The following is a 22678-nucleotide window of genomic DNA, read 5'->3' on the forward strand; positions in this document are numbered from 1 at the left end:
CAAACATAAATCCAGCGGAAAATGTTTGGACCATATAATACTAAATTCCATTGCCAAATAATCGGTCCTGCCCTGTCACAAATCACAATCAAGTCCACATTGTAAGAAAGACTCAATTCATGGAATCATGAAGGTAAGGTTACAACTGACAGTGACAATTTTGTACATAAAGAACAACTTGTTCTCAACAGGCTTAACAATTAGGAAAGCTCAATAACACCACAAAAAAGACAGAGCATGGAAAATTACAAAGACGTCCTTATATATAGTTTAAAATTTAGCTAATTAAATTACAGAAATTGACATCAAACTAATAAAGGGGATTTTGTGAAGTCAAATATACTAAATGGTCATCTTAGAGCCTATATATACACATATAAAACCAAGTGATCACTGGTCTCGATGAACATGTCCCCATTATAAGGGTTTATGACTGAACTTTAAATTATAAGGGTTATTTCTTTTAAAGATTCTGTGGATTAATTAAGACTCAAAAAAGTATTTATGCACATAACTAGAGTAAAAAATCGAACTCGGGTGAATTTATAATTAATATATACAAAGACATGTTTGTATATATACTATATTACGAAAATTTAATCCATAGTTAAGTAAATGTTTATAAATAAATATTAAGAATAACACATAAAATCTTAAAAACTTTAAGATTGACGACATGTTAATTTATAAAAAACATTAGGAGTATTTGAGTTTGTAGTTAATAGATAAAAAACATTAGGAGTGCTTGAATTTGTAGTTAACAGTCTCTCGCTTGTAATTTTGAAACACATACATACACAAAAGGGCAATGAGCACCCATAGATAAAGAGAGAGGGACAACGAATTATTCGTCAACCGAAATATATATGTTCTTATGATGAAAAGAAAATACGGTATACGTTATATCTAGTTTATTGGAGGTCGTATGTGTGTGCGCGCATGTTTGCGTGAGTGTGTGTAACATTAATTCATATTTGATTTTATATCAATTAATGCATTATTATAAGTAATTATGCCTCTCATTATTCTGAAATATATTTTAACAAAAAATAATGATTTTAACATAATTATGAAATTCTTTTTTATTCATTTTCATCAATGTTATCACACAACTAGACATGGTAACGAGGTAGGAAGGAGGTGGATTTTGCCTCCTCCACCCTCATACCCGACTAATCGGGGAAATCCGCACTCACCCCGTTATAGCGGGTGTGAAATTTAGACCCACAATCCCGCCCACAACAGATTCGAGTTTTTTCACCCACACTCATTCATGTATATAAAGTAATGTAATAAATTAATTATCGTTACACAATAATAAAATAATTTTTTTTTTCTATAGAGATAAAATTATAATTTGATATTTTAAAAAAATATTAAGTATATTCAATATATATATAATTTAAAAATTACAATAATATTATTTTCGAGATGAGTTATAGTGCGGGGTGGATATCACCACCACAAATTTATTTCTGCTCCTGAATTTTAATTTCAGAAAAAATCTGCACTCACATTCAATCAAAACGGATTTTCTCCACTTAAATCAAACAGATTCGAGTAGATACCCGCAAGTGCATGTTATGTTGTCATCTTTACGCACAACCTCTTTCACTACCTCTCATATTATGAGTAGGGGTGTTCAAAAAAACCAAAAACTAAACCAAACTGTCGAACCGAACCGAACTGGTTTAAGAAACGAACTGTTTTCGAATTGATTTTGTAAAACTAGAACTGAACCGAACCAGTTTTTCAATTCAAAAAACCGAATTGAACGGGTTTTTATTTCAAAAAACTTGAACCGAATTTTTTTAGAAGTAATTAGGGGTAATTATGTAAATTTTGGCCTATATGAACAAAAAAAATTAAGTTAAACCAGTTTGATTCGGTTCAAAATAATAAATCGGTGCACCACTTTTATAAACCGGTTCGGTTCGGTTCTTTGAACTGAAAACCGGTTCAGTTCGGTTTTTCCAAACTAAAAACTAGTTCGGTTCAATTTTTAAACGGTTCTAGTTCAGAACTAAACTTTGCCCACCCCTAATTATGAGGATTTTGATGGTACAACCGTGACCGACCATAGTGTACCAGATGAGGCACAATCAAATCCTTCACCAACAGTGATCAACCACAATTTGTATCCATGAAGGACACCACTACCATATTTAAAAGAAATAAGGCTTTGTCTATTTGCCAATGAAAGTACTTACAAAGTTTGTCCCAAACCTTCACTCATAAATAATCTCTTTCGATTTCCATCATAATAATTATCCATCTTAATTGTAATTAAAATAGTGTAGTAGAATAGTTCATACTTCATACTGAATATATCTAAAATATTTGTATGAGTAATTTATACACTGAATATTATTTAAAAACGTTTTATTAAATTACGAAGTCATATAAATAGTTGTTACAAATATAATGAATATCATGTTTAAAATATGATAGGGAGCAGAAATAAATAAAAATCAATACACTTTAGTTATAAAATAAGCAATTATTTATTATTATTTTCAAAGAAATACATACAAATGTTTTAAGACATTTGTTGAACATCTAAATATAAAAATATCACATTAAAAATTATATAATAAAACTTTTAAAGTTTCAAATATTATTGTTTCCAATTTTTAATTTTAATCTTTTGAATTTTTAACAAATATCAATAAATAATTATCATATACTAATGTTAATTTGACGGATCCATAATATATTTACAATACTTCAAAGTTTAAAATAAGTAAAATTATTTTTTAAAATTTTAGTATTATAAATTTTAATATTATTAATTTGTCTCAAATTTAAATCTAAAATATTATCATTGTAAAAATATTATCGTTGTAAATGATTTACAATAATATTTAGAGAAAATAAAAAGAAGAATGATCTTTATAAAACCGCGCGGATCAGCTAGTTTGAATGAGGCGGCACAATCAGTACTTGGTATCGTGTATTGGGCTGAATCGATAGTTTCGTCAATTGATGTCTGCTCTACGCATTCAACTTGTTGTTGTTGAATTGACCAAAAATAACTTCTTGTTGTCCATTGACCACGAACACGAACCACCGATTGTCGTGTATCACTGTATAGTGCCATGTTCAAATATTTAAAATATAATTTTATATTTTTTTTAAATATTTAAAATATAAGTATTTTTTATTTTTTATCAAAATAATACATTCAAATCGGTGATATTTGGAGGACATTGGAGAATTTAAAAAATAAAGGGGATGGAAAAATAAACCATCTATAATTATTGCCCCCAAAGGCCACATAAAAATAAAATTTATGATCTTTTTATTGAAGTGTATACTAAGATGTACATTTTCACTATAAGGTTCACAATCCAGTTAATTTGGCTCTATCAATTTAAAAATATCAATTTTCACCTATTAACTTTATTTTCTTTTGAAAATTTAGGTATATTTGATTTTTGGATCAAGGTTGATTATAATTTATTTTGGGTGAGTATATATTGATGTAAACTCGTTTTTAAAAATTTGTAAACACAAAATTTAATTAAAAAATAAAATAGTTGTCACGTAACTGTTGTCCTACGATAATATTAATCAACAAAATTTAAATTCTATTTTGCAATTTTTTTCTTATAAATAGAAGTTTTTGATAGACGAAAAAGAATAAGATGTAACCCTATAAAAATAAATTAAGTAAAAACAAAAGAAATATAACCATATTTTATCATGTCATATTACTATAATTTAAACATATGGTGAAGTCATGTTTTTTTATTCTAAAAGAAATCATATTTATTGATTCAAATAGTAAAATACATCGATGCAATATAAATTTAAATTTATCAAAAAATAAAATAAAATAAATATACAAATAAACTTGTATTAAAATTAATAGCGTAAAACAACAACATATTTATAATTATGGCAAACTTTAAATATTCATAGTAGTGATTTCTCTATATCTACAATAAAAATATGAGAAACAATATAAATTTGTATGATAAATTTGTGTAAGACGCAATATTAATCATATGTGATAAAGATTATTTTGTTAAGAAAAAATACTTTCACTTTGCAATCAAATTGATTATAATTGAAGAAGATAACCTTCAAATCAAACAAAATCATGACAGTATAATTCGTGATATATAGAATAGTCGTTGAGTTTACAATGTAGTGATGTCATGAAATAGTAATTAAAGTAAAATTAGTTTAAAATGATAATTTATCTCTCTTTTTTTTAATATAATTATCAAAATTTATTTAAATAAATCAAAATTCAATTGTTATTTAACTTTAAAAAAAATTAAAATAAAATAATTATATCTAATAAAAAAATAGAAAATACTTTAAGAATAAGTGAACTCTTAATTCGCGTTATGCATATCAAAGATTTGTATTTTTTAACTCTAGACCAAATAAATAATTGAAGTTAATGAGATATAATAACACTAATTAATACTACATCCTCTTGTTATAAGAAATTTTTTGATACATTATTTGATCCTTATTATTCTGGATCTATTTGTTATAATTCATTTTATACCCCTATTAAATGTGAGATATATGTTTACTAGAAATCACATAATAAATATAAAATATTTAATGTTATATATATATAATTGAAATAACATTATAATTGTCAACCAAGTTGATAATGACATTAAATAAACTTATTTGATATTTTTGTCTTTTTAATTTTTGGACCAGATTAATTAATAATAGGAAGCATTTGGAGGAGAATGTCTTGTTGGTTTGAAATATGAAGAAGGAGGAAGCGTGAAGCAAGGACTAAGGAAGAGAGATTAATCAAATGGTGTAAAAGCAGCCAAGCAAATTCGAAAGCGCCCCTCACGAGAACCCACGTAACTCTTCATTTCATTTCATGTTCTTCTCGTTCTTCCCCAACAATAACTCCTCCTATAACACAACCTCAAATCCTTCTTCTCTTCCTTTCTCCCACCACAACTACCCCACTTCAATTAATCGCAAACTTTATAACAAAAATCCAATCACTTCACTTTATATATAAATAAAGGTGAACATAAGATATTGTCAACACTTTTAATTAATATACATTCTATTCCATTCCTTCCAAACAGAATATTCATTTCATTCGCGGCTTTTCCCTTTCTATAATTCCCTGATCTAATGAATTATTATGATTGAATTTATTACTGCAAAAAGAAAAAGATTAGAATTTAGAATAATTATAAATTGAGGATGGAAGCGGTGGGGAGGTTAGGGAGCTACATTAGTCAAGGCGTATACACCGTATCAGGTCCTTTTCATCCATTCGGTGGTGCCGTTGATATCGTCGTCGTTCAACAACAAGATGGAACCTTCAAATCTTCTCCATGGTACGTCCGATTTGGCAAATTCCAAGGGGTTTTAAAATCAAGAGAAAAAATGGTTCAAATTAACGTTAACGGTGTACAGGCTGATTTTCAAATGTATCTCGATCATAAAGGTGAAGCTTACTTTCTAAAAGAAATTGATGCCGATGCCGAATCAATTTTGATTGATCCGTCTTCTTCCGGTTATGACACTGATGATCAATCTAGAAGCAGTAATTTCGGTTCTGAGGATGGGAAGATTGTTGGAAGGACTAGTTCTCGTCGGTCTCGAATATTAGGTCTTATGTTTGGAAGAAGGTCTTTGAAAGGTGAATTTGAAGATGCTATTGGAAATAAAGAACGTGCTGAGATTGCAGCTAATTTGTTGGATATTAAGTGGTCAACGAATCTTGATAGTGAGGTTAATCAAGATGGGGATCATGTTGTGGTTGTTGACAATGAGGATGAAAAGAAATTGAGTGGTGAAGAGGTTTCTGTGGTGGTGGAGAATGTTGAAGAGAGTTCTAATGTGAGTGTGGTTTGTTGTTCGAATGAACAAACTCACGAGGTTATGTACCTTGCTCATGGGGAAAGTGGGGAGGTACATGTCAATGATCAAGTCTTGCATGTTGCAACTTCACTCTTATCTGAGGTAAATTCGTAGTACTAGCCGATGTTTTAAGTGTGTGTTTGGTTTGCACTGAGGAAAATTTGCTTTGAGTGAATTGATTTTGGTTGAAAGTAAGCTCAAGGTAAATGATTTATGTTTGAATATATTCATAAAAAAACAATTTATGTTTGGATAATTTGGACCAAAAATGCTTTTGTGTGTGTATATATGTCAATAAATTTGAGAATCGATTTTATATCACTGAAGAAGCTAGATATATTGCTTTTAGGTAGAAGTAATTTTTGGACTGAAATTAATTCTTAAGCTGGAAGCCAAACATAACAATTTATGGTTAAATCACGTTTGACTTACTTAAATGTGATTCTGTGAGGTGCAAATGTGTAACCAAACATAGGCTAAATAACAGTTGCATAACTGTCATTGACATTGCAGTCGTAAAGACATAAAAAAACCTTGATGTCGCAAAATGTTTTTTAGAATCTTGGTGGCAGCATTTAATTAATGTTTTCGGTTTAGAAAAAGTAAGTGAAACTGAAGTCTTTTAATCAAGCAAACCTCTAATCTGTTTTGGTTGACACCGATATGTTAAAATTCTCCTTCAGGGTACGGAAACTAAGGAAGTTGCTAAGAATACTGGTGTAGTGGAGGTCTTTGAGTTTCATTCTAAGGCTCAGCAAACAGATTCTTCTGATTCTGATGCTAGTATGTACGATGTGGAGGATGTTGAAGACCTAACAACATCTCCAAAACCTCAAACTAACAATTTGGATATAGAACATTGTTCAAGTGAGAAAGTTGAATCCTATTATGTTACCAACAATTCCAGTTATAACAGCCAGGGTGACCGAGAATTATGCGAGAATAACACTAACATGATATCATCTCCACCATACTCTCTTGGTGATCGTTTACCTAGTGAAATATCAAGGAGATCAATGTCCTCGAGTTCAGATGAAGATAATTTCCTTTTTAGTGACCTTGATGATAGTGGAATAAATGATCAATTTGAGGGATCATTAACCCCTGAATATATAGATAAAGAAGATAATCTTTCTTATGAGAATTGCACTGAAAACTCAAGAGTGACATCCTGTCCCATAGTTATCCCTAGGAATCAGGGTGCTGGGGAGGAAGTTGGGAAGCAAACAGGATCCTTGCCAAATATTTCTTGTGGAAGTAACAGTATGTGCCAACATGTTGTTCGATATCCTTTAAGTCAATCGCTGGACTCAACATTTCCTGGCAAAGATGACTTGAAGTGCTTTAAATTAGATGAGTACAAAGAAAAGCAGTTATCGCATGAGCAAGCAGGTGCCACAGATTACCAAGATTCTTGTGAATTCAAAAGTACTCCTCTGAATCTTCCCCCTGGTAAGAGAACCGGTAAAAATTACCATTGTAAAGTCTCCTTTGTTTTTTGTCATCTAAATTGGAAAAAATCTAATATATACTGAGCATACTGTATTCTATGTGAAAAAGACTGTTATTGTTATCCATTGTGCAGTAGCGGTTAGTAATTTCCACTAAAGATTCAGAAGGATTTTCTCATTGTTGTACCTTTGAAATATGCTTCCTGGGAATAAAGCCTTAGGTAGTTGCTTTGCTGATTTATCATATATGCAACAATTTATAGAACACTTTTTGCTGAAAATCTGATTTGATAAGAAATTTATTTCTGTAGAGCAAAACGGGAGGACTTTCTCATTGTTGTACCTTTGAAATATGCTTCCTGGGAATAAAGCCTTAGGTAGTTGCTTTGCTGATTTATCATATATGCAACAATTTACAGAACACTTTTTGCTGAAAATCTGATTTGATGAGAAATTCATTTCTTTAGGCCTGGGGGGATAATATACTTGTTGTGGAGATTTGTCTTGGGATTTAGGAATTAGGCATGGTATCTTTTGGAAGTCAACAAATATTTGATTAAGGCAGTGTCTTTTGCACTTAAAAAAATGATTAAACTTAACGGCATCATAGCCATTGACCAAGTTGGAAAAAAATCATGCAGGAGGTACATCAACAAGCAGCTCTTCACCTGGTGGAAATTGGAGAATTTGGCCTTTCTCCTTGAGCAGATCAGGATCTAGAGAATCTTTGCCGCCTATTCCAAATGATGCCAAGATTTTCACAGATGTGAACAAAATTGATATCAAACCTAATCTAATGAAAAAGAAGGTTGTTAGGGTAACAACTCCAACTTCTGAACAGATAGCATCATTGAATCTGAAGGAAGGGAGGAACATTGTAACCTTCACTTTTTCTACGACCATGTTGGGGAAACAACAGGTCTGCAACCATGAATTCTGCAACTTAAGAACTTGAAGTTTACTTTCCCTTTTATTTATTTTTCTTTATTTTGCATCTTTCAAACAATCATATTTCTTATGTTTTAAGTTTGATTTGATTAACAGGTTGATGCTCAAATATATTTGTGGAAATGGAGTGATCGCATAGTGATCTCAGATGTGGATGGGACAATTACAAAGTGAGGATATATCTTTGTGAAAATTAAAACCATTTTTAAATAGATAACTCGATCTGACAATATGCTGGCTAATATTCATTCTTTTTATTAGTTGTTTTCTTTCTCATTGTTAATTTGGTATCACTTACCAAATGACAATTTTTGGCGCTATCTAAAAATACTGTCCTTTACAATCTCATTGCTGAATGGTTTTTTTATTCCCGGTTCAAAATATGTCATTCTCATGCCTCTATCAAATAAAATATAGCTGCAATATATTGTTGTGCTGTGTAACAGTAAACTTCTACATTATGATACCTTTATGGGCATTGAATGCTTAGATTCTCTAGTGATCTTGTTTTTTTTTTTTATCTATTTATCGCTTGAAGAATCTTTAGACATGGATCTCCCAAGCTTGTTCCCACTTTGTTTAGTGCTAATGAATCAACGTTCATCTGCTTGTTCAGCATGCCCAGTTGTTTGCTCCTCAATAATCATATGAATCTTATTTCACGTTATTCTTACTTTATCTTTTAGTTACCTTTTTGTTTACTTCCTGTTATATGATTTATATAAATTAGAATGCCCTTGTCATCCTTAAATATATTGTAAACACAGTACATGTATAAACCTGCGAAACTTGGAGTATAGATCTAATATTCAACATCATTATGGATTGTTTGTGAAAATTTCACTTGGAACAATAAGGAATCATTATTAGAACACCCACGTCATAGTTGAATGTGGGGCATCCTTTCTGGAGTTTCCCTTCATATTTGATTTTTAGTGGTCGAGTAGATATACATATATTTTTTACCTAGTGCATAAATCATTCTCTTGAATGCTGAGTTTTAAATAATTATAAAATTGAAGGGGAAGTAGCACTTAAAATTGCTCATCTTTTCAAAATACAAGATTTTGATTTCTAGTGAAGAAAAGTTGTGTGGGCTGCTTATTGGACTTTGATATTCCCTTTACTGATTTTTTAAGCCATTAAAAGGAATGCCTTATAATTATGATTATTGTAAATTTGATTGAATATTTTCGGTAATAGTTTTATGAGAAGATTTATGGGCTGTAGTAGTAATGCCTTGGTCAGTTTTGAACATAAAAGGTCAAGTATGCTTATTTAAGTTTAAGTAAGATTGTTTTTATTGGAATGCGTAAAGAGTGAGCAGTAAAGTGAGACAAGATACACAACAAAAATTAAAATTATAGAAGTTGTCAGGAATTTCCTTTTCTTCTTTCTACAAGCATTTTTAAAATCCTGATACACTTCTGCCTGTTAGAAGTCTCTGTCTTCTACCTCTCTTCTGTTGTAATTTAATTCTCTTGTTTCATGTCCCACAGATCAGATGTCCTTGGCCAGTTCATGCCTTTGGTTGGGGTTGACTGGTCACAGACAGGTGTTGCACATTTATTCTCCGCTGTCAAGGTTTGTTTATATTGTCCATGCCTTTATATGTTTTGAAAACACTCCAATGTGATAATGTGGTTAATTCCTAAATGCGCCGTCATTCGGCAGTTTTTGGTTAGATAGGCTCAGCACAAAGAGTTAGTTGTCGTGTCTGTTAAAACAACAAAATTGTTAATATTCTTTGATGTTTTAGCATGGAAACAGTGCCTGTACCCTGTCTATAGTAATTGCTTTACGATCATTTTTCAGTGCAGTTGGATGTTTTTTTCATTGTTTTTTCCTTGTCAATTTCTCATTTGCAGGAGAATGGTTACCAACTGCTTTTTCTCAGTGCTCGTTCAATTTCTCAGGCCTATATTACACGACAATTCCTAATGAATCTTAAACAGGTGATGTATAAAATTAGCAATCTGTTGTCAATATCAACAATGTGAGAGAGAATGCGATTATAATTTCATATTTATTTTTTATGCAGGATGGCAAAGTTTTACCAGAGGGTCCTGTTGTTATTTCCCCTGACGGACTTTTTCCCTCTTTATACCGTGAAGGTATTAGTCCGCTTATCCTTGTTTTCTGCTTCTTTCTACTGTATATTAGACTCCACTTTTTAGAGGTGTGATCAATATGTATAGCACAGGCACAGCATACTAGTTACCTAATATCTTGAAGTTTTCTTATATGATTCACTGGCCATTTAATTGCTGTGTCAATGAGACTATGACATTCATCAAGGCTGAGTGTGTAAAATGTTCTGGTCTTTACCTTTATAATATTTTGGACTATAACACTTCTTTTTCTTTCTATTTTCAGTTATTAGGAGGGTACCTCATGAATTCAAAATTGCATGCTTAGAGGTTAGTTTCCATCTGCCACATATTGATATCGCCATAACGTGCCACGTGAATGCCTGTGCTTGTGTATGAGTGATGGTCACTCATTTAAAATGTAAAATAACTCTTTACAATTGAACTTATGTAACAGGTAAATATACAATTTAAGAGGATATGTTAATTCTCCGGATAAATGTATGAATAAAATTACATCTTTCCAAGTAATGCATACTACATACATGAGCCATTGACAAGCTATTAAAGCCAAGCCCCAAAGCTAACTTCAATATTTGTTTAAGCTTAAAAAGAAAGTGGTTTTATGGTTGTGAAAAAAAGTGTTTTCTTTTTAGAACTTTTATATAAAGGAGAAGTTATTCTGAGTTTGCTCATAGATATTGAAAACACGCTTTTTACCTTCTCTATCATCTATGCCTGCTGTGTAAAAAAAATATCTATTGTCTGTGATTATTTTGAGAAACTACTCATTACAGCTTAAAAAAAAAGTTGAATAGAGTTTTTTTTTTCTAGTATATTCTGTTTTAAAATTTATCCAAACAAATTAAAATAAGAGAATCATTGATTTCTAAAAAGTATTTCTTTAAAATAGTCCATAATAAACACATTCAACAGAACCTGCATAATTTTGGAAGTGGACAGCAGTTGAACACTTAAAACTTCAAAAGGAGCTTGTTTGTTTAGCTAAACAAACTAAATTGATCTAATATTTGATTAGTTGAATTTAAATAGTTCATGAATATAGTTCTACTCATTTACACCGCAAGTTTTAATAATTTTTCAGCATGACTATCATGGTATTAAATTTAACTTGAATATTCATATCTCCAGGGTATCAAGGCTCTTTTTCCTTCTGATTGCAATCCGTTCTATGCTGGTTTTGGAAATAGGGATACTGACGAAATCAGTTACCTTAAGGTTGGAATCCCTTTAGGAAAAATCTTCATTATAAATCCCAGGGTAAATAAATCCTTCTTCTTTTTCAAAAAAAAAATTTGCCTAAATTTCCTGAAATACAAATTTGTCAAACCGTTCTTATTTTTAAGTTTGCAGGGAGAGATAGTTGTGAACCGAAGTCTTGACACAAAATCATATACTTCGATGCATGCTCTCGTGAACGGAATGTTCCCCCCAACGAGCTCTTCTGAGCAGGTTAGGTTAATTTAATAATTTAACTTTTACTTTTCTATTCATAATTGTCAGCATGGGGGATTGTGTTTCAAGTATATAATTGGGATCTTCCCGTAATTTAATATTCAAAATAAAGCATGCTGTGAGAGATTACTATGGTTGGATCTTATGATATTTTTCTACTGTGTGATAAAAATTCTGGTTGCATTATCATGTTTTGTATGCAAGTTTGATACTCTGGTGGATTTGTTTCTAATGAAATTAATCTCGCTGAACATTGTTTACAGGAGGATTTTAATTCATGGAATTACTGGAAGCTACCTCCTTCTGCAATTGATATTTGAAAGAGCACTGGCTTTTTTTGGGCTCTCAATCACCTTGGTCCTGGATATGGATGGGTGCAGGCAGTGTAGCTCTTAAAAGAATATGGGTAAATTCATTTTAAAGTCTACATAATCATATTTTTAGTAGTTCTTAGATATTTGATAAACTTTTAATCTATTTTTAACAATAGTAATTCCTTTGATTCAATCAGATATTTTTTTATCTCCGTATCTATCTTGCATAATATATTCAACATTTCTCTTCATGAAAATTAAAGCATAACCGTGTGCTTGTGTCATGGTGATGCATATTTGCACTGTTCTGCTTGTGCAATTGTGCATGCAACTCCATAATGATGATCTTTTGCTAATACAGGAAACGGCCTTTTCTATTTGTGGATTGATTTATATCGAAAATCATAGTTTTGGATGGAATTCTTATGGAAGTTCAGGCTGAAACTTCTTTCCTGGTGGATGCTATGAGACCAGGTCCATTTTTGTTAGTGTGTAGTTAAGTCCTAATCCTTTGCATTCGAGTGTATAATTGTATATGTATGTGTACTTGAATGACTCCCCTTGGTTCCATTTTTCCAGCATAAAGAAAGAGTATGCTTATTATCATTTCTTCCTTTCTTATCTTTTCTAATCAGTTAAGGTATGCACGGAACAATACATTATACATGTTTATTTTAAATTATTTATTTATTTGGATTTATATATTATTCAATGTAAGAAGTTTTTACGAGTTGGCCTAAAAAAAGTTATTTTTCATGTTAAGCCAAATAATATAGAATATAAATAATTAACAAATTCATTAAAAGATTATATCTTAAAACTATATTAGTTTAGGTAAAACCAATTTTATGTTATTTAGATAAAAAATCCAACCAAATGTTTTTATGAGTAAGTTAATTTTATATTGAAATGAAATACTTATTAATAAATTATTTTATCATATTATTAGTTGACAGGATGATTAGGCTAACTTTCTGTATTTAGTTAAGTAAATAATTGCATTCAAACAAAACATATTATATAATTTATTTTATTTCTAGTTTTCTTTTAAGATATTCTTATATTGATTATACATAAATTATATATTTACTTGATTTCTTGATAGTAGTATTACTTTCATTTTAATTGTTTGAACATGTATATATTTCCTAAATTAGGATTAATATTATAGGAAATCTAAATAATTTTATAGATGTACCGATTTTCAGATATATATATATATATATATATATATACTATGGCTTATTATAAATATAAATGAAACAACGAGTTTAACTTGTATTTATTGTCACTGTAAAAAGTTTTACATTGTTACTCGTCACTTCATCACAATCAATTATGTTTGTGACTTTAAAGATAATCAAAACAAAAATCAAATATTTTTGTTGATTCGACGATTGAGATTAAATTACAATGTAAAATATATTTATATTGTCATTGGATATAAATTAAGTTCATATATATCGTAAATGTTAATATTGATTTATTGAATAACAATATTTACTATACGAAATCAAAGTCAATATTATATCATATAACTACTTGACTATGCTTTGTTATATGCCAGTTACAGATATACAATTAAGTAATAAATCAATTCTATGCAATGAAGTTAATTCATGCATTATTTTTTTTAAGTAACTTTATAAATAATTTATTTTATTTTGATTTTAAAATATTTTAAATATTAACCATGTCAACAATTATGTAATTCAATTAGTCCCCCAGTAGCTCGATCAAATATCCACTAATCTAGTACTCTAACTTAGGAGACTAACTATTTTGTTTTTCAAACACGAGTTGAAATCGAGAGAGTATTAATGGATGCGTTTGTTTTAATATTTTCTATGAAAAAATCTATTTTTTTCAAACTAAAAATTATTATTTTTTGTTTGAATTGTATTTGTTTCATATTGTTTATAAATCATTTTTGTTAAAAAAATTATTTATTGACTACAAATGAAAAGTTAAAAATAGTAAATTTTCATATTTACTCTATGTGATAGATGAGAGATAAAATAACACAAAATTGAAAAACACCCTAACGGAAGAAAATGATGTAATTAATCTTATTATTTTCAAAAATCCAAAATTACTCTTAACTGCATTTTCTCTTTCACGCACTCAACTCGTCAGAGTCGCAATTATCTCTCTTTACAAATGAAGGTCGTAAGAATAATTCAATTAGTGAGTATATGTACTTTATGGTAATTTTATAGTTTAAAAAAATTACTTTTATAAAATTGTATACAAATAAATTTAAAAAAAAAATAATTTTACAATTTAAAACAAACGAGAGTTAAAAAATCATTTTTTTGAAATTTCTAAAAAATCATCTTTAAATTATTTTAAACAAAAATCATTTCTATTTAAACTGAAACAAACACACCCAACATTAGAAAGTAAAAATGCAAGTGCTTTCACAATTAAAAGTTAATATTAATTAATTATATTTTATTTAAAAGTCATAAAATATCAAAATATAATAAATTATATATATATATATATATATATATAAAGTTAATTAAAATTAAATTTAAATTAATTGAACTAACTATGACTTAGAGATTTTAATTTCGATCAATGATTAAATATAACCTTATGACACTAAAAATTACATAGAAATTATAAATTTGATACATCAATTATTCAATCTAACTAATTAATTAACAATGGCTTAAAAAAAAGCAAATTTTGATATTTTAACTATCAATTAAACCAAGTTAGACTAGCTTTGACTTGCAAATTTACTCCAAAGGAAAAAGTATTACTTTGAAATTTTAATATTTTTTTATCCAAATTACAAAACTAATTGGAATAACAATCAATGAAAAATTACAATTTCAATTATTTAATAGGTCGATCTAACTAAATTAGACTAACTATGACTTAAAAATTATAATTTTGTTTATCTAACGGTTCAATCTTGATTAATTATGACTTTTAAATTCTAGTTTTGTTAATCCAACGATTCACTCTGAATTAATTAAACTAATTATGACTTATAAATTATAACTCGATGATCCAATTATTTAATGTTAACTAATTAGACTAACAATAACTATCAAATTATTATTTCAATTGTCTAGTCTAACCTAATCAGTTTCATTGTGACTTATAAATTCTAATTTTGTTGATTCAACGACTATTTCTTAGCTAATTAGACTAACTAAGACTTAGAAATTCTAATTTTGTTTATTCAACAATTTTTTTAAATTTATTTATACTTGCATTTTACAATGGAGAAATAGCTAAATTAATAACTGTGTTCGTCTAATTATTTATTCACTATTATATCAAAAGAATATACAATTTGTTTAATATAAATATATTTTCTCTAACTTTTTATTTTAATTATTTTGAAATATTTTAAATTTTAAAAGATAATGTATAAAATTTGATCTCATAAATATGATTAAGATAATTGCTTCCTAAAATTTGATCTCATAATTATATCAAAAGAAACATTTGTCTTTGTTAGAAAAATTGATATATATTATTAATTTATAGAAGTTGCAATTATGAAAAGAGATGATAATATCCATGGATGATATTAACAAACATTATTAAATTAATTTACACTACAGAGTCATGTTTCTATATAAAAAAAAAATACCCGCTAAATAAATACCATTACTAAATAATAAATAAAAGACTAAAAAAGGATTAGAGAGAAAACCAGTTCATGCGTAGACGGAAACTGGAGTCGTATTAACTGAGGGGCCGAAACAAAGTAGTATCGTTAACCGATAGTTAAGACAGAATCCATATTTATAGTTATCCATTATTATTAATATCTGGCAAACGATTAGAAGTTAGAAGAAGAAGTAAAGACAAAGATGGAGTCTCAAGCACAGTGGAATCCGCTTCTATCATTTTCAAGGTTTATCCACCAAAATTGTCTCCACCTTGCAACTCGTTTCGAACACACAAAACGACTTGCCGGAACCCTAATTCAATCCCACACTCGTACCAAACCCGCATTCGCCGCTACTCTGACTTCCAACCACGTCGTCAAGTCCCTTGCCGGCACCTCCGTTTACACCGTTAGCAATTCCAATAATGAATTCGTTCTTATGTCTGATCTCGAAGGTGTTAAATCTATTGGTTTGCTTTGCTTTCGCCAAGAGGACGCCGAAGCATTCCTTGCTCAGGTTTGTTTCTGATTAATTTGCTGTTTTTATTTCACTCTCTTAATTTCACACTGTTGATTTTGTGTTCCTTGTTGTAGGTTCGTTCGCGGAAAAAGGAACTCCGTGGCAATACTAGGGTTGTTCCCATAACTCTTGAACAGGTCTTTTCCATTTCATAATTATTATATCTTGATAATGCTAGTTTTCTCAATTAATCATTGATCTGAGAAGTTAGTTAGTTACATAAACATGCATGTCTTTGTCAAAACAGACCATTGGTTAATTGATGCTAAATATGTTTTGTTTTTATCTGTTAGCGTTTCTCTTGTATAATCATCACTTTTGCATGAATACTGATATTATTTCAAAAATTTCTTCATTTAATCTCCTTTTCTTGGAGTGCATGTGACCTTATTGAACCTTATCGAAATCATATCGTTGGTGTAGTTTTACAGCTTCTCATTGTTGTCCATTGTCAGTTGCGTTGGTACTTCTTGCCATTTGTATGTTTATACATATATCACATTCCAATGAAAATATGGTTTTGAATAATTTGATCTATAAATAAAGATTATATTTGATATTTTATTAATATATATCTTAGATACTGCAATATTTTGATGACATTTTGTCAATGTGAAACCAACATTTATTTGATAGTACTTGAGTGATTTTAATTGTCTAATCCATGTATGACACTCAATGGAATTGTGGTTTGGCTTCTATCATATTGAAAGCCAAAGTAAGTAGTTATATTGGGAGCAATTATTTGTTGAAAAGAAAAATCCTATATAAATCGAGAATCTATTGAAAATGAAACAGTCCTACATGATTTTTCCCCTTTCAAACTCGTACCAATATTGGTTATTACTATCAGCATTTAAAGTCATGTGCAGCTGACACATAGCACCAACAACCATGAATGTTACACCTTTCCTCTTAATAGGGGTAGGATGAGCCCACAACTAGGTAGTTTTTTAAGCATAATAAATATGGTGTTTATCCTGTTACCTGTATCTTTTACATACAACTATTCTTCTTGTGCTACAGGTATACATGTTGAAGGTTGAAGGAATTGCGTTCCGATTTTTACCCGATCCAATTCAAATAAAGAATGCACTGGAGGTTAGCATCAGTTATAATTTTTGCACGCAACATATAACTTACAGAAAAATTAGTATTTTCATTATCTGAGTCTGATAACAGTGACAATATTGAATGAGTTAAGTCCTATTGTGGGGACAAAAGCTTTGGTTATATCTTATATGCATGGTAGCTTCAGTGTGAGAAATTGTTCTCTAACTAAGCAGCTAGCATGTATGTTCAACCACTGAACTGTTAGATTGTGTTTAATTTCATTTTCATTTTATATTTATCAGCTCAGAGCAGCCAACAAGGGAGGTTTTGATGGAGTTCCTGTTTTTCAGGTATGTTTTCTTATTTTTGCAGTCTTTTGGTCCTTGAAAGCACTGTTTGGGAAATGATGTCAGTTGGAGTTACAAAATGGTAGGAGTTTGTCTATCTGTATGTAGTAGATAAGTATTAGAGACTGACAATCAGCTTAAAAACCATCTAACTATTTGAGTATTTCCTCATCTGGATTCTAATTTAAATGTGATAGATTGGTAGTGATTGATTGTGGTATTATATTTTTTACCTATTGACTAATAATAATCACATATGCTTACAGTCAGACCTTTTGGTTGTGAAGAAGAAGAATAAGCGCTATTGCCCTGTATATTTCTCTAAGGTTTGTCTAACTCATTGATCTCTTCGGTGTTTCACTTTTCCACTATTAAATCTTAATTAAGCTTGTAGCTTGGTGGAATATAATTATGTGATAGTTATCATTTGCTGTATAAATGGACAGGAAGATATTGAACAAGAACTATTGAAGGTTTCCAAGGCATCTAGAGGTGCTGGAGTTTCTCAGCATATAATGGTATAGAATCTGTCATCTCATGCTCTTGTTTTGTTAGTGCCTGTCGGAAACTCGTTGCTCCCGATTTCTAAGTATCATTCAAAATGACAAAGTATTTTATTTTATTTTGACAGAGACGTCATATTTTATTTATTACTCAAAAAGCTGATCTAGTATTTCCCCTGTTATGTATAAGACTCATCTTGAATAAATTTTACCATCTAACTGCCAGTATGATCCACATGAAAACCTACTGAACAACTGGTTGAGTTATAGTGTTGTGTAATATATTTGTAATGTATTTTTTTGATTGCCATAGTGTGAATTCCTTTTAAGTCAATAATTTAGGCCAAAAAGTGCTTATGTTATTTATAATTTTATATCTTGCTTTGAATAAAACCGTATGGCCATGAAAACAATTATGCTGATGTATTAATTAGTTTTAGTTCTATAAGTGATTTGATTTTTGTTAATGTTTATTCAATTTTATGGTGAACAAAACATCTTTTCAATGGGCAGTGTCAGTGTAAAAATAGCAATTTGAAACCCTCTGTAGGAGATTATATATTTCATAGCGTAAACTTTTGTGATCTTTCTTTCATGGAAAAGTTCAGAAGAAAAGAGAGTAATGTGTTTTATTAAATAAATGAGAAATAGATATGTATGTGGATTTGAGTAAATCACGTGATCCTCATGTGCTAATTCCAATCCTGATATTCTGCTAGATTAGATATCCAGTTTGTGAGAGTTTTCAAATGATAAAATAAGTTACATTTTAGTGTATTGCTTTATAACTAATCATTCATTCAAGGTTTCATATTTATTTGTTTATTTTTATATTAAGCAGGTTGGTAGCTTCGAAGATGTACTAAGAAAAATGGAGGTAGTATAGTCTGCTTGTTGGTCATACTTATAAGCTGGGAAGTAATTTGGATTCTGATAATTCTCTCTTTCTTTTCCACTTTGCAGATAAGTGAAAAGAGATCAGGATGGGAGGATTTGATTTTTATTCCCCCAGGAAAAAGTCACTCTCAACATATACAAGAAATTAATGCTTAATTCCTAGAGCACCCATTTAAGCTAACCATAGTTTTTTGTGGTTTTCTTGAGCAAATTGGAGGTTATTGTTTCACATTCTAGTCAGCCGATGAGATGTCAGCACCTCTGCCTTCCAGTAGTTTCTTTTCTTTTCCTCTCAATAGAAATTCCTTCTCGTGCAGATACTGCTTTAAGGATTCCCAATGCATATAAGGTATATCTATATGTGAAAGAGGACATAACCACCATTGTTGAGTATGTTAAATACTAAATGTATGAGATAGTTCCTACTAATACATGTACAGTTTTTTCATTTTGGCGACAGCTGTAACCCAGCAGCTTAAATTATACTTTTCCATGAGTTAAGGGAAGATAGTGGTATTCGTCAACATGTTATCCATTCTGTTTTTGAAGATCGGAGATCTAGAAATTTTTGTTTTTTCTTTCTTTTGATGGGATGTTTGGGCAGGCTACAGGGATATGGATTGAAGGGCGATTTCCCTGGTTTGATTCATCGTCCATTTTGTTTGGGTGTTCTCGAGACATAATTGGATTGGTTCACCACTTGAAGAGTGGTTTACTTGTAGTCTTAAAGACATACACGAGGAGCATCCCGAAGGTCTCATATATTGTCTCTATTTTGTATCGCTCACCGTTGTACTTGTCACCACACTTTGCGGTTAATTTAAACTTATTCTAAATACTCTTTTAGCAACCCAACTTATATCACACTGCTAAACCTTTGGGGACTATACATTGTCATCATCGACAGAGCACAACACTGTCGTTAGTGGCTCAATGTCTTTAACTTTTCTTTAGCACCAAACACAATGTCTTCAATGGCTCAGTGTTTTCTACCTATATTTGACACCATTCATCGATGTCGCACCATTAGGGCTTTGTGAGCCTCACTCGACCATCTTGGACAACCACGACCCCTCATCCTTAGCATCTTGCCAAGACTGCAAATCATACAAGTTTTGGTCTCGAGTTCTCCGATTGTCACTTTGATACCTTACCATTCACAGGAAATGGATGTCGTTCAACGATCGAATATTTGCGATCGAGATAATAAGGAGGATATGTTATTGTAGTGCAGAAAATGTTATGCAACGAGGAAGTGACATCGTTGACAGCAGATTGTGACACCTAGTGTCAACGGATCTTGACTATTTATAGCAGATTGTGACACCTAGTGTCAATGGATCTTGACTCTATATCTATATCTTGTATGTATGGAAGTTACTTTATTTTAATTATAAAATAATAGTAAATATATTAATTTTAAAATAAGTTATGTAGTATTCTCAGTTTATTTATATATATTGAATTAAATTTATCATGTAGATATTTAGAGTTATATTTTAATACTAATAATATAATAAACCGGTATTATATTATGATATAATTAATTTAATTAGACGTATGCAGATTTTCTTTTTTATCATTGATGCTTAAAAATCTTCAACAAAAGACACTAAAAAGACGATAAAGATTAAAGAAACCAGTAAAAGCAAAAGCGTTTCATGGATATGAATGATAAATTATACATAACCTTCTTTTATGGGTCAAAATTATAATGACCTCAAGAAAGATGAAAAGACTACAAATATGGTGAAGTATTCCCCGCAAATAAACTTTTTCTGGCATTCTTTGTTCTTTTTTTCTTTTAGAGTAAGTTTTCAATTATTTTCTTAGTTAGATCAAATTAACAAATGCTCTTAAGACACATGTTAAAAAATTAGAATAAAAAAAGTAAAATATTGGATAGAAATATTAAAATTTTAAATTTTAAAAAATTAAATATATCACTTTTAAGATTAAATTTTACTTTGAATGTATTAACAAATATTTTAAGAGTACTTGTTAATATTTTTTATTTCATCAAAAAATACTATAATGTAATTTATATATACAATCAGTACAAATATTTACACTATCAATAAATCATAATTATTAAACTATTTATAAGATTTGAAATTTTTTATAATTATTTTTAACTCAAGATGCAAATCATTAGATCAAACTATAGTCTCAAAAAAGAAACCGACACTGTTTGGTTGATAAAGCATAAAAGTAAAATATTAAACTAAATTTTTGTCCCAAACTTTAATTTATATCACTTTACTTTAAAATAAACATGCACCTAAGTTTTTTATTTATAAAAATCAATTACTCTCATAACGTCTTTCCCAACAAAAATTGACGCATCATCTCTTCAATTTAAATTTCTCACATAAAAAATTAATTAATCTGCTTTAATTTTTTGTCCAACATCATCTCAATAAAAAATCGATCTTGAGTTAAAGAAGACTTATTTAAAAGTATATCGAATTTTTTCAATAAATATTTTTTTAAGGTCAAAGAACAAATTCATGACCAGAAAGCAATTTAATTGTTAAACATAAAATCAAAAGAAAAGTAAAACAAATCTCCACATCCTCCTCCATAAATATCCAAATATTTTATTCTACAATAGAGGTATTATTTAATTTAATTTAGAGTTGAATTTGTTTATAATCCTTATAAAATGTTAGTAATTTTGTTATTTTTTATAATTTCTTTAAATCAATTTTTAGTATCTTAAAATCTTTTATTTTTCTTTTTAGTTCTTTATTTTATATCAATTATTGTATATCTTTCTAATTTTTGAATAACTTTTTTTAGTAATATTTGAGATATTATAAAAAAATTCCATAGAAAAATCATGAATTTATTAATAAGTGATAAATTAAATATAAATTTTTAAAGACAAAAAAAATAAAATTTTATATTTAATTCATCATTTGTTGAAAATTCTAAAATTTTAGTATGAAAGTTGTTAAATATATCTTAGAAACTACTACAAAAAAGTTATTAGCAAAATTCAAAGAATATATAATAATTAATTTAAAATATAAATTAAAATTAAAAAATGCTTAAAAGATTAAAAATTAATAAAATGTATTATTAACACTACAAACAAAATACTAAAATTTTGTAGAGTCTAAAAAATTATTTAATCTTTTATAATTGATGCTAAATGGCGAAACAATCCGTTGTGATTGTGAATGCTCTAATTGATAGGGAACAGTATACAAAAGTTGATGGAGAATGGTGCTATGTTCTTCTCGATTCACACCTCCCATTCCCTATTTTTTTCCCGTTCTTCCGTCGAAATTTCAAAATCAACAATTTATAATAAGTGATTGCACACTCGAGTTGGGCCCCACACCACCGCATCCAACGGATGAGAAAGCGTCTCATTGAGTTGGACTCTTTTCAACATTTTGACCCAACGACAAAGTCAGGTCCACTCTCGTCTCCTCAATAATGTTTGTTTACTACTGTTCTTATCCATTTATAAGAGAAAAATAATAATAAAATATCAAAATTAATATATTTATTAATTATTTTGATTTTTTATTATATATATTTATTAAAAACTGTGAAATATTTAATA

At 29.4% G+C, this 22678-nt stretch overlaps 2 protein-coding genes across 6 annotated transcripts; both read left to right on the plus strand.

The window, feature by feature from the left end:
- The first annotated feature begins 4723 nt into the window (after positions 1-4723).
- Positions 4724-12750, plus strand: LOC101490614 (phosphatidate phosphatase PAH2-like). Of its 3 annotated transcripts, XM_012716223.3 has the most exons (12): positions 4725-5967; positions 6549-7317; positions 7958-8235; positions 8361-8434; positions 9764-9848; positions 10133-10219; positions 10306-10378; positions 10641-10684; positions 11507-11635; positions 11729-11827; positions 12094-12236; positions 12506-12750. In XM_012716223.3, exons 1-11 carry the CDS (start codon positions 5203-5205, stop codon positions 12148-12150), a joined length of 2460 nt encoding a protein of 819 aa, XP_012571677.1. In that variant the 5' UTR covers positions 4725-5202; the 3' UTR covers positions 12151-12236; positions 12506-12750. The 3 variants fall into 3 exon arrangements, with proteins under 3 accessions (XP_012571678.1, XP_073224251.1, XP_012571677.1); XM_012716224.3 differs by lacking the exon at positions 12506-12750 and having other exon boundaries at positions 4724-5967; positions 11722-11827; positions 12094-12234; XM_073368150.1 differs by lacking the exons at positions 11729-11827; positions 12094-12236; positions 12506-12750 and having other exon boundaries at positions 4724-5967; positions 10641-10811; positions 11507-11636.
- A 3072-nt stretch (positions 12751-15822) lies between these two features.
- On the plus strand, positions 15823-19625 carry LOC101490294 (protein TIC 22, chloroplastic). 3 transcript variants are annotated; one of them, XR_012162930.1, is made up of 9 exons: positions 15823-16298; positions 16376-16438; positions 17328-17402; positions 17657-17704; positions 17968-18027; positions 18148-18219; positions 19046-19081; positions 19168-19450; positions 19542-19625. XR_012162930.1 is itself a non-coding variant. In XM_004501515.4 (8 exons), exons 1-8 carry the CDS (start codon positions 15984-15986, stop codon positions 19255-19257), a joined length of 759 nt encoding a protein of 252 aa, XP_004501572.1. In that variant the 5' UTR covers positions 15823-15983; the 3' UTR covers positions 19258-19549. The 3 variants fall into 3 exon arrangements, 1 of the variants encoding a protein (XP_004501572.1); XR_012162931.1 differs by having other exon boundaries at positions 19562-19625; XM_004501515.4 differs by having other exon boundaries at positions 19168-19549.
- Positions 19626-22678: the final 3053 nt, after the last annotated feature.

This window comes from Cicer arietinum, chromosome 5 (assembly GCF_000331145.2).
Source record: "Cicer arietinum cultivar CDC Frontier isolate Library 1 chromosome 5, Cicar.CDCFrontier_v2.0, whole genome shotgun sequence".
NCBI lineage: Eukaryota > Viridiplantae > Streptophyta > Magnoliopsida > Fabales > Fabaceae > Cicer > Cicer arietinum.